The sequence below is a fragment of the Anguilla rostrata genome, chromosome 9, assembly GCF_018555375.3.
Source record: "Anguilla rostrata isolate EN2019 chromosome 9, ASM1855537v3, whole genome shotgun sequence".
Taxonomy (NCBI): domain Eukaryota; kingdom Metazoa; phylum Chordata; class Actinopteri; order Anguilliformes; family Anguillidae; genus Anguilla; species Anguilla rostrata.
This window is the reverse complement of record NC_057941.1, coordinates 46,462,956-46,485,792: the sequence shown is the minus strand read 5'-3', so window position 1 is coordinate 46,485,792 and position 22,837 is coordinate 46,462,956. Positions and strand designations below refer to the sequence as shown.

At 48.4% G+C, this 22,837-nt stretch overlaps 1 protein-coding gene across 3 annotated transcripts; it reads right to left on the bottom strand.

Annotated features, from left to right (window-relative positions):
- Nucleotides 1-127: 127 nt before the first annotated feature.
- On the bottom strand, nucleotides 128-18,222 carry LOC135263983 (PR domain zinc finger protein 10-like). Of its 3 annotated transcripts, none has more exons than XM_064352523.1 (23): nucleotides 17,882-18,222; nucleotides 16,168-16,342; nucleotides 15,353-15,514; nucleotides 14,756-14,809; nucleotides 14,539-14,643; nucleotides 13,950-14,139; nucleotides 13,137-13,378; nucleotides 12,448-12,648; nucleotides 11,941-12,013; nucleotides 11,577-11,694; nucleotides 11,045-11,165; nucleotides 10,543-10,839; nucleotides 8,587-8,934; nucleotides 7,321-7,476; nucleotides 6,633-6,812; nucleotides 6,423-6,533; nucleotides 5,589-5,789; nucleotides 5,167-5,310; nucleotides 3,973-4,143; nucleotides 3,603-3,737; nucleotides 2,553-2,724; nucleotides 2,102-2,199; nucleotides 128-1,722 (listed from the first exon to the last, which is right to left on the bottom strand). In XM_064352523.1, exons 2-23 carry the CDS (start codon nucleotides 16,237-16,239, stop codon nucleotides 1,537-1,539), a joined length of 3,537 nt encoding a protein of 1,178 aa, XP_064208593.1. In that variant the 5' UTR covers nucleotides 16,240-16,342; nucleotides 17,882-18,222; the 3' UTR covers nucleotides 128-1,536. The 3 variants fall into 3 exon arrangements, with proteins under 3 accessions (XP_064208593.1, XP_064208595.1, XP_064208594.1); XM_064352525.1 differs by having other exon boundaries at nucleotides 128-1,719; nucleotides 17,882-18,221; XM_064352524.1 differs by lacking the exon at nucleotides 17,882-18,222 and adding an exon at nucleotides 16,423-17,868.
- Between the last annotated feature and the right edge of the window lie 4,615 nt (nucleotides 18,223-22,837).

Genomic DNA, 22,837 nt, shown 5'->3' with positions numbered 1-22,837 from the left:
GAAAAATGTACACATAAAAATTCATGGTAGTCCAAACATGATTGTTTAAGTGGTCACTGTAAGACAGGAGAGGTGGACACAAATTCACGTCCTCCTACATTGTGACAAATACTCTGAAATACAGAAATATGAGTGGATATAAAATTATTTATTTGTTCAATTTCTCAATGTCACATACAACAATGGGACGACTGCACCTGTATACCACTGTACAGAAAGGAGACATTTATTATAATGTAGTTTCTTATTTATACAAGCTCATTTCGCTCCGTCACCATCGCAGAAATTGTACAAATAACCTCTTCCCTCTGGAGACGCTGAACAGGTGGCGCTCAGGGTCACACGTGTTACAGCACATCACACACTTAGCAGGGCTCAGTGAAATGTGCCAACAGTTTTGTGTGTGCAGTAAAAGCAAAACGGGTAAAGTGTATTTTTGGAAAATCGCAACAATCAGACATCGATGTTCAAAGGCGTGTCATCCTAAGATTTCCTAAGCAAGATTTGCAGGTTTTCAGTCCAAACGCTGGGTTCCAAACACTTTCTAAAAAATAAAAAAAAAGCACTAGGCCGTCACCAGTTGTTATATCATTTGGCACTATGAGAGTGTTGAGGGAATGTATAAAACCCTGTTCTGCGTAACTCTTCAAATATCAATCTACATCCCAAAACAGGCAACCTTGTGCTTTATTCACTCGCTCACAGATCGTACCTCTTCTCTTGATTTAGGAGTTGACTGAGTAGCAGGCTAACACAAAGCGTTCTCACAATGTCGCTGCGATGTAGCAGCAATGTTATAACATTGACGATACATTCTAGCATCGCTGTGAGAACAGATTGATAGCTGGGTAAGCTCTGACAGTATGTTTATTTTTTAAACGCAACAATACGAACACTGTGCGCAGGTTCATTCTTTCATCGCTTGGACTATGTTAAATAATAAATCAATTTTAAAAAATCAAATTAAAACAGCTCATAAACAATAATTATTCCTTTTGTAAAAAGCTCAAATGTACAAATGTGAAATTGTTTTTTCACGACAATGGTGCTTCAGAAATACAGTATGCTGGAGATAAGTCTGCAAGAGACCATTTTAAGTGTGATTTAAGCACAGAGGAGGGTGTGTTTTTAGGGAGGAGGGATTCGCCCGCGAGAGCAACTTCCGTCTGTGTCCGTTTTCAGTCATTCTGGAGGGAGAGCGCACCCGAGGTGGACGTTCCAGTGTTCTAAAAAAAAATAAACACACCCGTTCACAGTATTGTGAGACTGTTACGAACTCAGTTGCCTCTGGGGAAAAAAAGGGAAAAATATATCAGTCCTGTAATTTTGTGCGAAATCCACTTTTCTTCCACTGTTACTGGTGAGTCACACGCCTCGGCCATTAGCCGTGATGCAGCTTTCAGCCAAACGTCTGGCTGGCCTCCACCTCCTCCTCCTCCTCCTCCATCATCACTGCCTAAGGGGAAGAACGTTTGTGCGTGCGCAGTCTAGACCGGGCCGCCCGACGGGCCCAGGGGAGGTTTGCCGGGTGCCGGGTCACGGTTTGGTGATCTGGACCTCGCTGGATCCGTTGCCGTTGGTGGTGGTGGTGATGATGTACTGGGTGGGGGCCTGCGGGTCGGAGGCCTGCTGCTCCAGCTGGTCCGGGTGCACCTGGGACGGGGCCTGGCCCACTTTGGGGTCCAGCTCCGCCTGTCCCTCGGAGATCACGTAGTGCGTCTGCTGACCGGACACAGAAATGCGCATCAGGTCAGCTGCAGCCACAGTCATGCGTCTTCGCAACTTTAACCGGTTAGCCAGCAGTAAAACTCATGCACATTACCTGCTTAAATAGTTTGAGTCATTCAAACGCATAGCTAACCACAGCGCTCCACTACTCCCATTTAAAATGATGTGTGCTGACTGGAAAAATAATTTAGGTCATCTACTAATAGGGACACATTAGTGTGCTCCTAAATTTTTAAACCACAAATGGTGGCATATAGCCCGGTTAACCCAGGTCTGATACTCACACAAGAACACACAGACAAACTGGAAACAGTTAAATTTCCCTGATAAAGATGGAGATGCGTGACTCGTCCCACCTCTCTACCCGACTCACCGTTTTCACCTGGCTGCTGTTGACACCGGTCACCGGGGCTCCTGCCTCTGTGATCACATACTGGGCGTGGGGCAGAGTCATCATCTGGATCTCCGAGGCTGGGGAGGAGCCAAGGAGGAAGCGCAGCCAATGGGGAAAGAGGAGAGGAATTCTTAAATACACTTGTATGAAACTCCACTGGGGAGTAGGCCCAGTATTGTCTAATGCAGGGATACCCAACCCTGTTCCTGGAGATCTACAGTCCTATGGGTTTTCACTGTAAACCTAACTTGGCACACCTGACTTTACTAATTAGCAGCTCAAAGAGATCTCTAGCTGTTGAATGAGGTGTGCTTTGTTAGGGTTGGAGTGAAAACCTACAGGATGGCAGATCTCCAGGCACAGGGCGGGGAACCCCGGTCAAGCGCATGCGACTATGACTTCCTGTGCGTTTCCCGGGAGCTGAACTCACGGTAGCTCCTGTAGTTCCAGTTCCCCGGCAGGTACGTGTGCTGCACCGCCCCCTGCTGGGAGGAGGTGGTCTGCAGGGCGTTGCCCTGGGCGAGGGTCACCGGGACCAGCTGGGTGGGGCTAAGCTCCTGGGACACCTGCTGGGAGGAGGGGCTCAGAGCCTGACCTGTGACCTGGAAGCAAATAACACTGGAGTTTCACAAGGGCAAAACAGATGAGTGACATTTGACCTAGTCACCGTTCTGTTATGCGAAATGGGAGATCTCAATGACCAGCTTCTGCTTCACAGCACACTCTTCCCCAACCATGAGTTTATCAACCACTGTTTTGACTATGAACTGGCAGTAGTTTCACCAGTTCTTCCGGCCGAAAAATCCGCAGTTCAACGCGTGCTTAATTGGTCCCGGTGCGTATTCTAAGTTTTAGCACCAACAAGCTGTGTCTCAAGTCTGCCGTCTGCCCCCGCACGTTGGCTCGGAAGCAGCGGTAACAGACCGCACTCCAGGGTAAATACTGCGGTTAACGAGCTAGCGAATTCTGACAGAGCCTGGTGCTAGCCACAGGAAGCTGAACTGTGAATGGAAGACAATGTGACTGTGAGCTGCCGCAGTAGCCACGGTCTGACCAGTTATCCTAACAAAGGTACGTGGGGCTCCAACTAGACGAGGCAATTCAAGCCAACTCAACTGCAAGCCGGCACTGTTTTAGTCATCTAAAAATATACATATATTTTTCATATACACATACAATGTTCTCATTGAACTGTACCGACTGTAGTCCAAATGCATTGTCATAGCTCATCACCTAATGAAGTTGGCTCAATCCCTCATGTGATGAAAGTGTAATGAATAAACTGCCATTTTGCCCTTCATGAGAATTACGGCTGTTTGGCCAAACAAGGTCTTAGCGCGGCAAGGCCTTAACTGCATTCAATGCAGCTGCGTAGGCACTAGATAACACAGCATTCGACTCAGCTGCGCAGGTGTTCACGCAGAACAGATAACGAAGCAGCTGCGCAGGTGTACAGCCCCGCCCCCCCCCCGGGTCTCACCTGGGCGGTGCCCTGCCCGGCGGCCTCCGTCACCTGGATGTGCTGCACCTGGATGGAGTGCTGGCCGTAGCTGCCGGGGTCGTGCAGCTGGCTCACGTCCACCGTGGAATGCTGGGAGCTCTGGGGAGAGGGCGCCTGGCGACAGCCAATGGGGTTCATTCTTTTATTTCATTTACCATATGCTTTAAGGAAATCTACGGACACGTATATGCAAGTTACAGGCACCATTTAATATGCATTTGGGATCGAATCTGCGAAATGTATTTTGTGGTTATCCATAAGAAGTTAATATGTATTTCTTATGGTTTCTATCGCTTTCCCTTTGAAAGAGGGTGCTGAGCATGCGTATTAAAATTCTGAGGGGTCTTACAGGCGCCACCTGGACGACCTGGAGCTGGATGTGCTGCGGCTGCCCCAGAGCGCCCCCTGCCTGCGAGACGGGGATGTACTGGATGCGCTGGTAGTCCCCCTGGGCACCGCGGTAGTCGCTGGTCAGCGTCTGGGACAGCTCCGTCATGGCCTGGGTCAGCAGGTCTGTGGTCTGAACACAAGGGGGCGCCGTTAGCTTCGCGGCTAGGGAAATCTGCCTGGCGCCGCAAGGTAGTGTGAGTTTGGCATTTTGTGTAAGTTTGTTCTGCCTGTGTGTGTGAGTATGATACTCGTTAGTGTGTGCATGAGTGCGTACAATATGTGGGGTGCGTGGGTACAGTATGTAGAGTGTGTGCGTGTATTTCCGTACGTGTATGTGTGTGTCTGTGTGTGTGTGGGGAATGTAGGGTGTGTGTGTAGGTACATGATGTAGGGTGTGTGTTTGTGTGTGTGTGCAGTATGTAGTGTGTATGTATAGGTACAGTATGTAGGGTGTGCGTGTGTGTGTGTGTGTGTGTGTGCAGTATGTAGTGTGTATGTATAGGTACAGTATGTAGGGTGTGTGTGTGTGTGTGTGTGTGCAGTATGTAGTGTGTATGTATAGGTACAGTATGTAGGGTGTGCGTGTGTGTGTGTGTGTGTGCAGTATGTAGTGTGTATGTATAGGTACAGTATGTAGGGTGTGTGTTTGTGTGTGTGTGCAGTATGTAGTGTGTATGTATAGGTACAGTATGTAGGGTGTGCGTGTGTGTGTGTGTGTGTGTGTGCAGTATGTAGTGTGTATGTATAGGTACAGTATGTAGGGTGTGTGTGTGTGTGTGTGTGTGTGTGCAGTATGTAGTGTGTATGTATAGGTACAGTATGTAGGGTGTGTGTGTATGTGCAGTATGTAGTGTGTGCAGTATGTAGTGTGTATGTATAGGTACAGTATGTAGGGTGTGCGTGTGTGTGTGTGTGTGCAGTATGTAGTGTGTATGCATAGGTACAGTATGTAGGGTGTGTGTGTGTGTGTGTGTGTGTGCAGTATGTAGTGTGTATGTATAGGTACAGTATGTAGGGTGTGTGTTTGTGTGTGGTATGTGGTGTGTATGTATACGTACAGTATGTAGGGTGTGTTTGTGTGTGTAGTGTGTGTGCAGTATGTAGTGTGTGCTGGTACGTTATGTAGGACGTGTCTGTAACGGGTCTCTCTCACCACCACTGCCTCCGCGGCGGTGCCGTCGGCGGTGATGACGGCCGGGGCGCTGCTGATGACGGCGGTGGCCAGCGGGGCCTGGATGCTGTTGGCCACCTGGGCGAACTCCGGGTGCTTCTTCCGGATGTGCTGCACCATCTTAGTCTGCAGAGACACAGGGACAGAGACAGGGGTGTGGTCAGAATCTAAATCAGACCCGGGGAGGGGGGATGGAGACAGGTCGGTGGTCCATTTGCACTATTTCATTTCCTACCTTTTCCAACTCACACTGGACTGAACTAAACTGCACTGAAATTAACTGAATTAAAATTGACTGAGAACTGAAATGAACTGATATGGACTTAAATGAACTGAAATGATGAACTGGAACAAACTGAAATTAAATTAACTGATCTGTCACTAGGGGGCAGCAGCGGGCTCACCTTGCTGCTGTACTGCTTGGCGCAGTGCGGGCAGCAGACGGGCGCCGTGGCGATGGTGCCCGTCAGCTGGGTGTGGGTGCTCAGCATGGGGTCGGGCTCCCCGGGGCCCGCGGGGCGGAGCTTACGGATGCTGGGGGGCAGCTCCGCCCCCGGGTGGTTCTTCAGGATGTGAGCCTTCCTCTTACTGGCGCTCTTATACACCTGAGAAAGGCAACACCGCACAGAGGCTGAGATACGAGCCAAAGACCATCAGGCAAGCCACACAATGCTTAAACTGAGGACACACTCTTCTTCACACTGAGAATATACAGAATGTTTATAACAAGAAATGCAACATTTCAACACCTGCAAGCCTTCATCAAGGAGTCAAGGCACAGAGGTGTTGAGATGTTGGTTATTGAAACAAAAACCAGCCAATTAGGCTCTAAACTGACTGCACATATCTTACATATTTTCAATATCTGAATTGCTATTTGATTGCTTTGCACTGCCCTGACACTGTGAAATATGAAACTTGTGGCGAGAATGGGTCCAATAAAGTTATAAAGTTCAACAGTTATAGTACAGACAAAATGCTTGATGAGACCCCATCAAATATGACCGCCAGGTTCTTGCATACATTGTAGAAATATTTAAATGACCTAGAACAAGTGTAGTAGGTTTATCTGTATGGAGATCATTGTAAAGCAGGTCCACACTAACACTGAGTGCTTCATCCTATCTACTGTAGTACATCTCAGTGTATTAGTCCATTAGCGCACGATGAAGAGAAGCGTAGCATTGGTTCAGGCCTGCTGTCTCATAGAGAGAGAGAGAGAGGTGGGAGAGGGATACCTTGTCACAGTACTGGCAGAAGTAGTCTCTGTTGGGCTTGATGATGGGGAGGGTGAGCTCAGGAACCTCCTCGATCCTCATCTCCGGGTGTCGCTTGGAGAGGTGGTTCACCTGCGGGGGCGGGGACAGAGACCCCATCAGTGCCCATCGGCATCGGCCCCCCTGGGGCAGGAGGTGGGGGGGGCGGGGCGGGGGGGTTAGCGCCCTTACCAGCATGCCGCGGCGGCGGAATCCCATCATGCACAGCCGGCACTTGAACATGAAGCTCTCGATGTCGGTGGTGGGGACCTTCTGCTTGAGCGTCTTGGAGCGGTGCACGCGGTCGGCCTTCCGGGCCTCGCGCTCGGGGTTGTGCATGCGCTGCATGTGCTCCCGCAGCTTGTCCTTCCGCTGTTCGGGGAGAGAGAGACGCGGGAGAGACACGTCTATCGCTGTTACCATGGAGCTACACCAACTCTACGACTGTCACCATACGTTTACAGCAACTCTACTACAGTTACTGCGGATTTACATCAACTCCACCACTTTTACTGTGAGTTTTCTGCAACTCTACCACTGTTTCCATGGATTTACACCAACTCTATTACTGTTACCATGGATTTACACCCAAGGCATCATCCTCACTTCCCTGCTGGAAGAATTCATTTTCCACCAAGTAAGGGTAGCAACTTGCCACCAACCGCAGCCACAGAGCAAACCTTAAGACAATCACCACACGCTCAGGCTGAAAACGCTTACCTCTTCCTGCAGTCTCCCTGAACCATGAACTCACCGACCAACCACACGAAAGCGGAAGCAGTATAAACGTGATCCAAAATGGAGGAGAAACTGGTCCGCCCGCCCCCGGACCAGTTACACGGCGGGCCCCGCCCCTCCGCCTCCCGGCTTCCCCACTCACCTTGAACTGCTTGCCGCAGGTGGAGCAGAGGAAGTCCTTGCGGTCCGAGTGGCGGAGCATGTGCAGACGCAGCTTGTCGGGCCTGCAGAAGGCCTTGTCGCACTCCGTGCACTGGAAGGTCTTCTCCGAGTGGAAGCTGCGCACGTGCTTCTTCACCTGCAGGGGGCGGCGTCGACACGAAACTCAAAAAAAGCTTCACCGGCTGCCCCCGTGTTCTTTTTTTTTTGGGATCGAAAGGTCCCGAGCAGAAGCTATTAGAAATAATGCAGTCAACAAAGAAACCGAATAATGGCTAAATCACAAAGTGTCAGAAACACTTTCAGGCCTACTTTTATAATTAGGCAGGAACAAATTCATTTTCAGTTATGGATTTTCCTCAAGGAACACCAATGGCTGTTTTTGTGAAAAAAAGAAAAAAAGCTTGCAGCTCTCACAGTCATCATTAAAAATGCCTGTGTAATTGGAACTTCAAATCCATTTAACATTTTTAGAAAAAAAAAATCAATAAGTCATTGAACATGAGCCTGTAGGAAAGTGTTTCGCTCGAGGCAGCAAGCAAGTAGCAATTAAAAATAAGTTCAAACACTTTTCCAAAGTTTTACTCTCAAAAAACCTACAGCACTTCATTTAAAAACCACCTGGACACACATTCATAATGGAGTGCTGATCTAGGACCAGAATTTCCTTGAAGCTCATAATGGAGAAGGTTCTAATATAGGATAAGAAGAACCCTGACCCTAGATCAGTGGTATGCTTTATGAGTACGAGTATTGGACAAAGCACTTAAGGACGGGGGAACCGTTGAGTCAACCCCAATGAGTAGTCACACCACGTGTTTTTGAGGAGAGCTGTGGATATCTGTACTCTCCACAGTTGGCTACATTCAAGCATAAACATGGCTGCAGTTGCAGACAACTGGACATTCCAAATTAGGATGCAAATTGGATATATGCAGCCCTGTGTTTGGCGGCAAAATTATTGTAAGTTTTTTCATTGGCAAGCGTAGTATAATGCGTAAGGACCGGGTCTTGTAACCTAAAGGTCGCAGGTTTGATTCCAGGGTAGGACACTACCTTTGCACCCTTGAGCAAGGTACTTAAACTGCATTGCTTCAGTATATATCCAGCTGTATAAATGGATACAATGTAAAATGCTATGTAAAAGTTGCGCAAGTCGCTCTGGATAAGAGCGTCTGCTAAATGCCTGTAATGTAACGTTTTGTTTTGGTTTTGTTTTTTTTAGGAGGAGCCGCGGGGCGCGCCCGACCTGGATGAAGTCGGCGAAGCGCTTCTTGCAGGAGGGGCAGCTGAAGCGCCCGTCCACCAGGTGCACGGCCACGTGCTCCTTGAGCAGGTCCAGGCGGTCGAAGGACTCGGCGCAGAAGAGGCAGGAGTAGGTCTTCTGGTCGGCGTGCAGGCGCATGTGCGCCTCCAGGGCGGCGCTGTTGAGGAAGCCCTTGTCGCAGACGTGGCAGGTGAGCGGGCAGGCGCTGGTGCGGCCGTGGTAGCGCAGGTGCTGGTCCAGCTTGTCCTTGTCGCGGAAGGCCTTGCCGCACTGCGAGCACTTGAAGGGCCGGAAGGACTTCCTGATGAACAGGTGCTGCAGGGCCGCGTTCTGGAGGCAAGGAGGAGAGAAGGCAAGTTACGTACCGCACACGCCGCACACGTACTTACCCAACACCAGTAACTTACACGCATTGAAACACATCAGTGACCGGGACAATCACCCACTCAGTTCACATGCACACCGAATGAAGACACTGAAACCTGACCGGAGTCAAATAATTATTTTATGTACATTAAAGAATTTGAATTTGAATTGTCCCACCCAGGTCTGGTTGGAGCCAATTGATTGTCCCTTGTTGTCGTCCTTCGTTATCGATAAGCCCTCTTCAGAGTGTAACTGAGCTACAGTGTCTTTGAGCTATAAATTCTTATTTGTGTATGTGTACAGTGCACTAAAACAGCCAAAAAGTTAAAATCAAGGAGTGCAGAGTTCAGGACTATCCTTTAGCATAGCAGCCCTTCATCAGTAGGTAGGGAGTTGGTCTGAGTCACACACAGTAAAATGGTCCAGTAATGTTCTGCATGGGGATGAATGTGTAGAGAAGAGAAGCCTGTTCACCCTCTTCAAACCTCCTGTCAGTCCCTTTGTACCCTTCTACTTCAAATCAACCTCCTTTCTACCTCCTTCCCACCACCATCTTGCATGTGTAGCACATTTCATAGCTGAACAGCTACTAATCACTGCACCCAGTGGATGACTACATAGTCATTTGTCAATTATAGTTCTTAATTTAGCTGCCTCTGAAAAACGACCAAAATCTCCTTTTTCAATTTTGCATTTCACTCGTCATAAAAATGCGAGATGCATTGTGTAAACAACTCAGACTTGGAGATACTGGAAGGTGTATTTCCATCACTTCACAGAGCTAATGTTGTTTCTGTTTGCGGTCATTGATAGAGGTAGTATAGATAGCAAGCAGCCTGTAAATATTGTCTAAAATCTTTTGTACTGGACCCACAGGGATAAAATTAGTATCAATCATATCGTCTAACTATGGGTAAGATGGCCAACAAGTACAGTTCTCAAAGTCAGACTACTCCTTGAAAGTGATCAGAGACCTATGAGAAGGTCAGACAAGGGTCCTGTTAAACACTTCTGCTAGACCCCAGTTATAGCAGTAGAGTTCAAGGTTGCCTTAGTCAAGTGACGGCATCAGCTGTCAAGAAAAAAGGAAGGGGACCTTCTGGGATACCTGCAATTTGGACACGCCCTTCCCAGTCATCAAGGGAACTTTCCAAATGACATTATACTATGCATCAAATCATAGATGTTGCCATAATTAAAAGCCAACAGCTTTTATAAATACAAAATATAGTACAATGAGCACAATGCATGAGTGACAACACAAAATGGCGGCCGAAGAGCAGTCATGTGCCCGCGCGGGTCTGCGCAGTCGTCCCTAAATTAGCGGTCTGTTTCACTTGGTCTGCATGCATTACTTGCCACCGCGCCCAAATCTGACCTACCTGCAGATCCATCTTTAGAGGAGGCAGGCAGTGAGAGAGAGAGAGAGGGAGAGAGAGAAAGAAAAGGAGAGAGAGAAAGAGACACACACACTGCAGTCAAGGCCAAGCAGGACTACCAGGCTAAGACACTGAGCTCAGGTTGAGGGGTGCGGGACGGCGGTGTGCGGGGGGGGGGGGTTTGGGGGGGTACCCGTATCCGGCGGGCGCGCCTCATGTCCTCCGGGGTGAGGTGGGGGTCGGGCGTGTTCCCGTGGGCCGCGTCCTCCTTCGGGGACTCGGGCGGGTCGGCGATGGACTGGGGGGGCTCCGGGGAGTCGGTGAGGGGGGCCAGCTCGCTGCTGGGGGGCAGCTCCCCGTGCTCGTCCCGGCTGGCGGTGGGGGTGCCGGGGACCCCGCCCTGGGACCCCAGGTCCATGTCCCTCAGCCCGTTCAGGGCCCCGTCCGGCCCCTCCGCGTACGGGCCCTTCGCCGAAAATCCCAGCATGTCCTGGACCACAGAGGCAGTCAACAGAGAGACTCACTGAATCAATGGCATTCATTCAGAGCAAGGTGCTCAGTCTGCTTTGCTTCAGTATATATCCAGCTGTATAAATGGATGCAATGTAAATGCTATGTAAAGGTTGTGCAAGTCGCTCTGGATAAGAGCGTCTGCTAAACGCCTGTAATGTAGTCTAAATGCCTGTGATGTCTACCTGCGTGCGGTCCTCGCTGATCTCCACGGAGATTTCCGGGCGCAGCAACTTCGGCGGGCGCCCCGGCCTCCTGCCCGTGCCGAAGCGCCGCCTGCCCCGCCCCCGGCCCCGCCCCTTCCCCCTGAAAGAGAGCCGGCACAAGGACAAAGTTCAAAAACACAATACCTGATGGTGGGCACCACAAAATTCACCGCCTGAAGAAAAACACCACCGGTACTCGCCACAGTCTACATTACACGCAAAAGCTAAGGCTACACAGTTCAGCGGGTATATACCCAAAGAAGGAGGTGTTCTGAAGACCACATTAACTAGCCTCCATAAAGAAAACTCTAAATCGTAACGCACATCAAAGCAAGTACACCAACATCCTCCATTTCTGGTATCGAGAAAAGGTAAGACGACACCTTCGTGCGTATAAAAGGACTCTTGCGCTTCCTACGCGTAGCGGCGCGACTTTAGCAACTTTAGCGCCGCAGAGCGCCGTCGGTCTCAGGACCGGCCAGGCCAGGCGCGCGGGCTAGCGGGCGGTTACCTGGTGACGAAGTCGAGCTTGTCGTCGTGCATGTTGAGGTGCTGCTGCAGCTGCTCGGAGCTCATGAAGCGCCGGTTGCACTCGTAGCACGGCCAGTTCTTCTCCTGCTCCCGCATGACTGGAGCGGGGGAAAAAACGGCGGGAAAAAAGGCGGGAAAACGGCGGAACCGTCACGCAACGTTCCGTTACATCACACACACACAAAAAACTCAATCGCTGCACGATAATGATAAAAAACGAGGTCGCTGTTTTACTTTTACGGATCGTGGAAAAGGAGGGAAAGAGCTACGACGGAGATGCGGGTCGTGATTCTGGGGGGAGGGGCCAAGGCGCGTCTGATCGCGCAATTCTGAACGGAGCTCACCTTTCCTCTCCTCGTCCGTGATGTCGTGAATCTTCTGATTGACGAACTCTGCATATGAGGCAGCGTACCAGACCTGGAGAGAGATGGAGACCATGTAAACAAGGCCACGAGACTCTGTGAGGAGCAAGACTCTGACAAAGGGAGCGAAGACTCCAGCATGTCTTTCAACAAAATGTCCAATTCTGGAGAAAGAATTAAGGACCTGATTTACTGAGACCTTTTACTTTTTACCATGCAAAACCTTTTCGCACACCACAAAACTAACAACGTGACCAATGACTGGTTATGGTATTTGTGTTGCACCAATCACTGGATATGTTATTAGTTTGGTGCGTGCTGAAATGTTTAATGTCCTAGTAAATTAGGCCTTAAGCCCAGAATTTTCCCTGTGTGACACGAACACTGTTTGCTCTGGGTTACGTGAGCTCTGCTTATTGGTTGACACCTCTGCCGGAGGCGGGCAGTTCTCTTTTCCCCCAGAAAGCCTGGGAAAGGGGCCACACCCACCCTGAGCTCCTGCTTGGGCTGGATGTTCTTGATGGTGGTGTAGTAGATGTCCGCTCCGTACTGATAGGCCACCAGGTTCTGCTCCAGGTGATTCTGGGCGGGCCGGACGAACATCATCCAATTGCAGCGCTCCTCGTCCGATAGCTCCACCCACGTGTCGTCCCTCTGCTCCACGTCTTTGGGCGTATCCAGCATGCACACCTGTGGGCGGGGACAGAGGCGGGAGGGGGTTGAGATATGCAGATTAGCAATAAACCCCAGTGATTGGCCCTTTCCTTCCACTGAGGATCCTGCCCACAAAGCATCACAGGCACACTCTTAATCAGGGTTGGGGTTAGCTCCATTTCAATTCTGAGAGGATTTTTTTCCAATTAATTCAATGAATTTCAATGAATTTCCCAGAGGTGGACAGCCCAGGTGTAAAAGTCCTGCCACAGGTTTCTTCCACCCATGAACTCAGTCAGCAAATTTCACAAATTAGCTCTACCTCCTGGCTGAAGAATTGTGCTTAATATCCAGGAACAAAATACTGGAGGGGACCTTTACTTTCTGGACCTGGATTTTCCACCTCTGTCATAACCTGAATAGACAGTACTGAACTATGGATGAGACCACCAGCCCTGGTGATCCCCCCTCCTCTTTTTGAGGTGAAGTGGGCGGGGCGGGGGTGGGGCGAGGGGGGGTCTCGCCTTCAGGTGGATGTAGTCGTCCCGCAGCTCGCCCTGGCGCACCAGGGGCCCCTCCACGGGGCCGAACTGCGTGCGCTTGGGGATGCGGCGCTTGGAGTAGACCCCGGACGCGAAGCGGTCCAGGTACAGCACCAGCGGCAGGCTGGCCCGCGCCTTGGACAGCACCGGCCGATTGGGGATGGGGTGCAGGGGCCCGTGCTTCAGACACACCGAGGGGTGCGCGTTGTTACACTCCTCACACCCTGAGAGGGGGAAGAGAGAAGGAGAGAGAGAGTGGGGGGGGAGAGAGAGAGAAAGAGAGATAGGAAGGGAGGGAGGGAAGGAGGGAGAGAGGGAGGGGGGAGAGATAGGGAGGGAGGTAGAGAAAGGGGGAGGGAGGGAGGGAGAGAGAGCAGGAGATTAAGGGAGGGGGAGAGAGAAGGAGAGAGAGAGAGACAAAGAGGGGGGAGGAGAGGAGGAGAGAAGCGAGAGAGAGATATATGGGTTATAGAACATTCTGATAAGGCAGGGACAATAGCTCGGTACCAGCAAAGCCCTCCGATCACAGAAATAAGAGACAACTCTGATACCAGGGGAGCAAATGTGAAGTTTGCGCAGGTTTTTTAGCAAAATATCTGCACTAACACCTTGCCCCTTTCACATTAGGCTATTAATCTTATTCGCAGGACGCTGAATGATTGTACATTGTGTGTGCGCGGTACCGTTTCTAAAAATTCCCCGGTATAAATCAGACTGTGAAGCTGCACATTGTAGAACGCAGTCGGAAAGGCTTGTTTCTTTCAGCGCTGGCCTCCTTTCTCCCACGCCACTCACACAGGTCCTGAGGGTTGAAGGGTCTCGGGGTTCCCAGGTCCCAGTCGTCCAGCTCCGAGTCGTCCGCCTCGTCGTCCTCCTCGTCCTCCTCAGAGTCCAGGGCCGAGTCGCCGGCCCCCAGGGGCCCCAGGTGGCCGACGGAGGACCCGGCCAGGGTGGGCAAGGAGGACCCGGACACGGAAGGAGGCACCTGCGAAAAAAGGGACTTTACCACCACCGCCCTAATAGGGCGACCAAGGCCTCCATGTGCCCAGTAATGACGCACGGTGGTGGAGCACTACAGCAGTGCAAACGCGGTCAGATGATGTCACTACCCCACAGCCAGTCGATAAACAATTCTGCAGCGATGCAAACACGGTCGGGCGATTTAACAAGTGCACAGCGAGTCAGTTCACTATTCTGCAGCAATGCAAACACAGTCAGGCGATGTCACTAGTGTACAAGTCAATTCACTATTCTGCAGCAATGCTGTGGAATTATTGCTCAACAAGGGGAGAAAACACATAACAAGCATCTGAGGAGTACACTGATTTCTCTAAGGTCTTGTTCCAGGTACACAGCTCCTCGCCCCCCCCCTCCCCCCACTCACCTGGGACACAGGTTCCAGCAAGGCCTGGGGGGCTTCCGCCACGTTACTGAGCACGTGCAGATTGGCAGCGTTCATGTTTTGGCCGCTGGGCAGCAGCACGGTCACCTGGGGAGACGGGGAACGGGAGAGAGTTTTTACGTGTGCGGTCCAAACGTCCGACCACGAACGCTCACAGCTACCATGCTGGGTACTGACAGCAACCGTGCTGGGTACTGACCTGCTGCGTGGTGCCATCCTGCTGTATGTAAGCCAGCTGGGGCTGGTCTGTGAACTGCGGGGGGGGGGAGGAACACGGTTAGGGACTCCATTTACACAAGTGGGGGGGTCAACAGCATTCCAATTCAGTCAATTCAGAAATTAGTGAAATGTAAAGCAGGGGCTGGCATAAGCGGTACGCAAATACACGTGCACAGCAAAAAGGTTCAAATGCACAATCACTTTATTGTATCCATTTTTATGTACTTATCTATTTTTAGGTACGCTTTTTGTTCTGACATAAAATCGCAGTACATTTTTGTCTTTTTGCCATGCATGTGAACTTGCGTAGCACTTCAGTCAAACCCTGATTCAAAGCATGAATTAAAGAATGCCTATATCGTTTCCGTGACTTTTTTTTCCAATTAACAAATAGAATTTCAATTCATTTTCTGAGCTGACCGAACTGTAAATAAGTACACGGTACAGTACAAGAGGCCGACCCCCCAGCCCTACACGCTAGCCATACATGCTAGCCATACCAGCTCTTCCCAGCACCTCTGGTGGTTTGGGTGGGGTAGCGGTGGGGTCGTGTGGCCTGTGCTCCGCCAGGGCTCACCTGTCCTCCGTCGGCCGGGTGGATGTAGACCAGCGTGTGCTCCGCCGACTCCACCGACGCGTAGGAGCTGCCGTCGGCGGCGTAGACCACCTGCTGGGGCCCCCGCTCCTGCTGCTCTCCACTGTACACGATCTGAGCCACCGTGCCCCCCTCAAAGTGCACCTGCCAGGGCCACAACAAGAGCCCTTCAGTCTCCCTGGAGCCAGGGACCACAGGGGTACACCAAGGGCCACAACAAGAGCCCCTTCAGTTTCCCTGGAACCAGGGGCCACAGGGGTACACCAAGGGCCACAACAAGAGCCCTTCAGTCTCCCAGGAGCCAGAGGCCACAGGGGTACACCAAGGGCCACAACAAGAGCCCCTTCAGTTTCCCTGGAACCAGGGGCCACAGGGGTACACCAAGGGCCACAACAAGAGCCCTTCAGTCTCCCAGGAACCAGGGGCCACAGGGCTACACCAAGGGCCACAACAAGACCCCTTCAGTCACCCCGAAGCCAGGGGCCACAGGGGTACACCAAGGGCCACATGAAGGCCCCTTTCAATCACTGATGACCCAGGAACCACAGGGCCAACTCACAACCCAACAGGGCCGCATCAGTCAATTATGAGTCAGGAGCCAATCGCAATCACACAAGCTTGAGTCCGAGACAGGGCTGTTCAATTTTAATCTGAAAAGGGCCGTTGCAGCTGCAGGTTTGGACAATATTACTAACCAAGGTGATGAGCAATGTGGGCTTTCTTCTGGAGAAAGTCAGGAGCCAGTATTTTAAGGGCATTCAGAGCACACACACAGCACAAACCTGGGTGGTACGAACCTGAGTGGCACCGCTGGCCTCGTTATCAGGGGGCTGGCTCCACACGGGGGCCACTTCCTGCTTGGTCTCCATGACGACTCCTCCACGGGTCCTTCGCGCAGAGCTCTCCCGCCTTCAGCTGATCACGCGGTGCTCGCAGGTCATGGGTCTCCAGGGGTTACGCTGATGGGACAGGCTAAAAGCAGGGGACCACCGTTTAACCCTCAGCCAGAGCGACCCTGGGGAACGTCCGCACGCGCGAGAGCGTTCACTCACACCGGCGAATGCGTAGTGGTCAGCTGAGATCAAATTCCCCAAAAGATTTGTGACACAGACCGGAGGAGTCACAATGGTCAGCGAACGCCACCGGCTTCACCGACGCTGATGGATTGTTTTTCTCATTACCGGTGAAGATTACACAAAGACTGCGTTTACCTTCACAACCCGGGGTTATATCTGAGAGGAGCGGATTGATGCCATCTACAGCTAAACCTGAAACAGTGTCATAACTCAGGGGCTGCAGTGCACATAGGGGGAGCATTTTCAGAGTGCAGACATCTTCACACATCTCTGCCGAGAACAGCAGGTACACATCATCAATGCATCATTCAGTTACTTGTGTTTTTTACTATCAGTGTGCATACTTGTACTGGGAACTGGGCATACAGATGAATAAATACATAACACACCTATAATATAACAAACGTTCACACGTAGCTCCATGTGTTCTTTTTATTTCTCAGATTGATGCATACTCTAATTAATTTAAATGTAACAATTTAATGTTTGCATGTAATAAATACACAATATCCAACCACACTAGTTCGCAATAACATTTTGATACAACGGCATAGTGCTGTGGCTTGCTAGTAGTAAGCCAGATAGTAATCGGGCTGGGATATCCGCATATCAGCACAGGCGATGCTAGCAACAAAATAGGACTTTAAAATGCATTCTTGGTGAATGCACGATGTTCTCCCCTGACAAGCAAATCGTCACAGTAACTAGCTAGCAGTTCTAGTATGTTAAAATCGAATCCGCTTCAAAACGGTCAGTCTAAACGCATTGTAGGGGTACCATCGGAGCGAGGCTGAAAACGGGTATGCTAGCGCTAGCGTAGAACGGAGTCAAAAATACTCAGGAACGTTTTCAATAAGTAACTGAAAAAAACCCATGGTTTATGGGACGTTAAAACAAGCCAGGTGCTGAATATACTTCTTCACCCACCCCCCTACTTTGACCCCTCAGGTTCCCAGTTCCAAGTGGACCATACCACAAAAATAAAACCTGCAGAAACCCGGGAACGAAGCACGGCGAAATATCCACAATACAAACGATAAAACCCACGCCGCGCGTGCCCCAGGATCAGGCAGGATACGGAGCACCGCTGTTAAAACCGCAGCGTTTTAGAACACAAGTGTCCAGATTGTGCACTACCCAGACATGTTTGTAACCGACCCACTCGTCCCCCTTTCTGGTTGAGCCCAGTCCTGGGGAATCTGCAGCAGAACAAGGAAGACGGCTCTCCATTTTGGGTGGGACTAAACAACAACAATCAGCGTTTGAAGAGGCCCAAAGAAATGTGAATTTTCTTATCGAGTGAAATGGTAACGACTGGCCACGAAAGCCAAACGGAGGAGAAAAATATCTCAAACTGGCGATGGAACTACAGACTGGACTCAAAAACCGCCCGGGGTTTTCTCATTTTTCATTAAAAAATACAAGTTGGTCTTACCTCGGAATGGTAGCTGCAGACATGGGCGCGTTGCATATTAACATAATCCACCTGGTAACTGAAAGGGAACTGGGCGGCAATTGGTAGCTTGTGTCGCTGCTGTTAAAATTGAATAAAAACCGTTTCGCAAAACGTGTACCGTGTAGTTAAATACACTGGAAAAATTTGATTACAAATGTATTTTTTTGGTTATTGACATTCTGGTTTTAGCGTGTATTTTATGTTACAACGTTTTAAAATATGGTTTGCACATAACAAATTGACATGCTCTGTCATTTTTCTGTCAACCAATAAGATTTTTTAAATCACAAAATGAACCAATGAAAAATCGAGTGTCTCCGTTGAATTTATTGCCAGCCTCTTGCTGTCACCTGACGTCACGAAGCAAAAAAATAAATAAAAAACCTTTACGTTTATTATATCCATCATAGTAATTAACCGAACTTTTAACCTTGGCGATTAAGTACTGGCCCTTTAATAATCGATTATTTGTTTAGACACTGAAATGAAGTTACACCCCTGACATTAAATGATTCCGATCATTCAGATGTGGTCTACTATGGCCAGGCAGCGTTTTCCTGAGTTGTGCTACCATAGACATGTCTTAGGTGGCGTTAGATCAATATGTGTACCTTGTGAAGTAGCATTTCTTTCCACTGTTACTACAATGCTGACACAATTGCCACAAAGCAATCAAAAATCAATAAACAGATGTTCTTCGCTTGGGTCCCAGGTAGACCCTTAATAATGTACAGTTGGAAACAGAGTTTTCTTGGCTTTTCTCTTTAATAATAGAAGGGAGCTCCATTTCTAAGAGACACTGTCCTCTGTGTAATCCCTAAAGGAATTAAACATGTAAACTGGAATTCAAAGCAGGAGCATACTGTGTCATGAATTGCACGTTTAAGCAGCAACTGTAATAATTAGCATGTCTAGTTTAAGGTCTTTTGATAGATTGTTTCAACCTTTTCTAATACACATATACAGGAGCAAGGGTGATACCTGTAGGAATTTCAGTTGAACAGAGCTGAAGTAAGTAGAAAGCAGTCCAATTATCGTCTCATATATTCATATATGAAAGTGGATGTTTCTATGTATGTTAGTCCAGGCTATTAATATAACATTGGTGGGCTAACAATGTATTTATTGTTTTCTGTGAAGTATTTGAAGATACGTTCATGTAAAGTGTGCCTCCTTAAGTCGAAAACAGGTTTAAAAAGTACCTATAAAGAGTCTCTAGTGATATTCACAGAGATTTAGAAATCCAATATGATTTAATTGCTCTCCTAATCTTATTAGCAAAATACCATATCCACGGTTGCAAATGTAATAATACAAGGTCTCTCTTTATTGTTTTATAAATGATGTAAGGCAATCATTATCAGGGGAAAAAATTAAATGTCTTTAAATGACAGAATTTTAGTACAAAATAATTCCCACAAAATTTCTGAATAAAAACTGTACTGCTGTAAAAAAAAAAAAAACATATTTCGGAACCTGAGTAGTCCTGAGTACAGGGGAGCAGCTGTCCTCATGATCTCAGGCTTGTAAGGTCAGACATAGGTCACCTGTCACTGTGCACCTACTGCTCAAGCTATTCATGGGAATGTGGCAGTCTGCAGCGACGAGGGTTTTCAAGGAAATGGACCGATGGCCCAGCAACGGCTGTTCCCGGCCATCTGAGAGTCAAAGAGGCTCCCTCCAGCTCACATTTCCATGTGCCCTGAGGCTGGGGCTAACAACCAATGCAGAAATAATAGCCTGTCCAGCTTCCAACCATTGCATTCATACATTTCTGCAAAGTTTTTGAAGATACATCTTCCGTGTGTAACACTGTAACAGATCGAATCTGGTATTGCCCAGGGAAAGGTTTGTGTTGTCCCGCTTCTATTTTTGTGCCATTTTCTGCACCAATCAGCTGAAAGTTTCAATATCAATCCTTGATATGCCTCGTTGCTGTATAGGGAACTACTGTGCTGCTGAATGGGGAGATGTGATGTAACTCCCTCTAGAGCTTTCAAAGTCGCATTAGGCTTTTGCAAAGCCCAGTTAAACAGTATATCAAACTATGTTCCCCTTAACAGTACTCCCCTAGGGATGAATACAAGTACATTAAATAAGGTGCTTCACAGCATGGCCCTATAGTGCATCCTATGCAGGCGTGGGTGTGTCACGGAAGCTGCTAGAAGACTCATTATGCATCACTGCAGTGAACCAGCCATGAGTCACACTCATCACAAAGCTATCAGACACACCCGTGATTGACAGTGAGCCGTGATGTTGTTTTTACATGACACATTCTGTGTAATGGTTTGTTTTGTTTGTTTTGTTTTTAAAAGATATTATTTGATCTTTTATCCACACCCAATGCCTTTAGGATACCTTTTTTTGGATGAACTTCCAGGCCAGGTATGTGCCAAGCCTAGTCCCGAATTCTGGAACCTTGTTGCCAGGAATGTAGGGATGGTACCTGAATTTAGTTCAGATTGATATCTGGGCATTTTGCTGTCATTTATATTTGTCAAGATCCAGTTATATGGCAGTACAGGGAAGTATTGATACAGGGCATTGTTTTTGCCTGTCAGCTCACGGGTTTTTAACTGATATAACACTCAGGGATCCACTCCTTGCTCACATAAACACTGACAAATCAAAAGACAGTGTTTAGAGTGTGAGGCTTGTTTCATTTCTTTGCCAAAAGGTACCTTTTATTGGGATTGTTTGTACTAATGTGGCCATTTCCTGTCCCATGAAATTAGGATTGTAAACACCAGATTCATGGCTGATCCCTATTACCTAAAGGACCTGAGAATAAACTATATTTCTCCCCTGCTCCCTACAGCAGTCTCCAGTTCTCCATAGCCCTAATTAATACCACTCTGTCTTTAACAAGCCTCAAACAAACATGAGCCGTGTTGAGCATGCAAAGTGATGTCACAACAGACTGAAAGGCTGAAGCATTTATCCAATCACAAGTGCAGACAGAGTGAACAGTCCTCATTCCATTAGCGATGGTGGAAAGCTACTCAGTCGCGAGTACTAAGGGTTTATACTGAATGAAACCATCAAAGAAAACCTTTAATTGATTGTTCTTTTTTGCCCAGTTTGGATTCAAACTGTCTGCCTTCTGCTTACCAGATCAGCTATCGCACTGTGTCACACTGACATTATTAGTCAAGCCCTGCTTATATTTATCATTGTCACAATTTCTCTTCACTTTTCTGTTGAAGGTTTTTCCACACAAGATGCTTAGATAAGCTTTCACACGATTTTTTTTTTTAAAGTCACTGCCAAAAAGTTCACTGTTCATTGACCAGGAAACAGAAAATATTGAGATGACATCTCATTTGAAATAAACTATGGAAACCCAGAAATAAACCTTCTTCATGTGTCATTGGATGGGCAGCCACTGTCGGACAGTTTCAGTTAATTACTACACCCAGAGCTGGTAAGACTGTCGGGTTGTTGGTTCTGTCAGGAAGACCGAAGGTCAGAACTACCACACACGCAACGGCAGCAAAAGGAAGGCGGGTCAGTGGTACTCTGAAGTTTTGTGTCACTTATAAAATACCCTCCTCTCTCCGCTGCACTTTCTTTCTTTATAAAGCTCTCTCTGTCAATAATTTACAACGGCGGTCGGCCTGTTTCCCCCTTGGCAGTCCTCCTCTCTCATTACCGAGAGCCTTCTCCGCAGCTTTCCCTCCAAGACAGTTTCCCCCCAATCATAAACTGCGCCAATGAATTATTGATGGTGACAATGTATATCCAAAAACACATCTGCACCCCCTCCCTCCCCCCTGGTTGAAAAAGAAATGTCAGAGTTATGGTTGGTATACGTCTGTGCTTTTATTCACGATGCTCCCAGCCCACAGTGTTGAAACATTAATTAGTCAGTCTGATAAAAAAAGGGATAAAATTATACTTTCTGCACTGACAAATTTGACTGAGCGTAAAATTCAGAATAGAAGCATTATGAAACACTTTTTTTTTTGTCTTTGTTGCCACTGCCATAAAGAATAACCGTCAGATGAATAAGTGCGGAGTGACAGCCATTTTAAACTGTGCGTGAAAGTGCTGACACTTATCAAATGGCTTGTATTTTCTTTTCACACCATTTCTGCCAAGATGGTTTGAACAGTGCTGCTGCTATAACTATGCCGTCTATTTCTGAGCAATACGACTGTGGGTATTTGTGACGGGGAAGTGCCGTGAGCTCTGACGCGTTTTCCGTCTCTACGCAAACCGCGGCTTTAATAGTTACCGAACGCAGGTGCCGGCCTTTGTTTTATGGGAGCTTAATATGATAGTGTCCTACATTAAATTTATCAACAACAAAAAAAAAAAAATCATTATTAACATGGGAATAGTCTTCCCTGTTTTTATGTACACCATAAATTACTTTCTTTAAACCATGTTATAAATAACGCTCACAGATGCGATACTCAACAATACTAGGACATGTCCCTTGAAAATTCTGAAGCGTGCTGTCTCTCAGAAATAAATCATCTGTGGATATGACTGCAGAAGGCGAGGATCTTGATTGGTTGCCTCTTCCTTCTTCACCTTATGACTCTCTGGCTGATCTCCTGTCTCCAGCCATATCCTGATCCTATTCCGTCTGTGTTCCCCGCGCTCCAGTGGAGAGGCACACGTTGACACATGCAAGCTGGCAGGAGGATTTGAAGGCTGCTCTTGTGATGTCAGCCAGGGTGTGAATTGCAGGGATGGGGGGGAGGGTGTTTTGGGGGGTCCGACCCCCTAATTGAGACTTGAACCCCACAGAAGAAAGTAAAAACAAAGGTTCACGAGGGGTTCTAAAATCTTTACATGAAGCAAGTAATTATAATAGTAAATATTCAAATGTGTTTCCCCAGCCCTGTCTGAAGATAGATTGCACAACAATTTCAACCACCCCTATGGTGGGTTATACCATTTCTTAACTGCTGAGATTGTCTG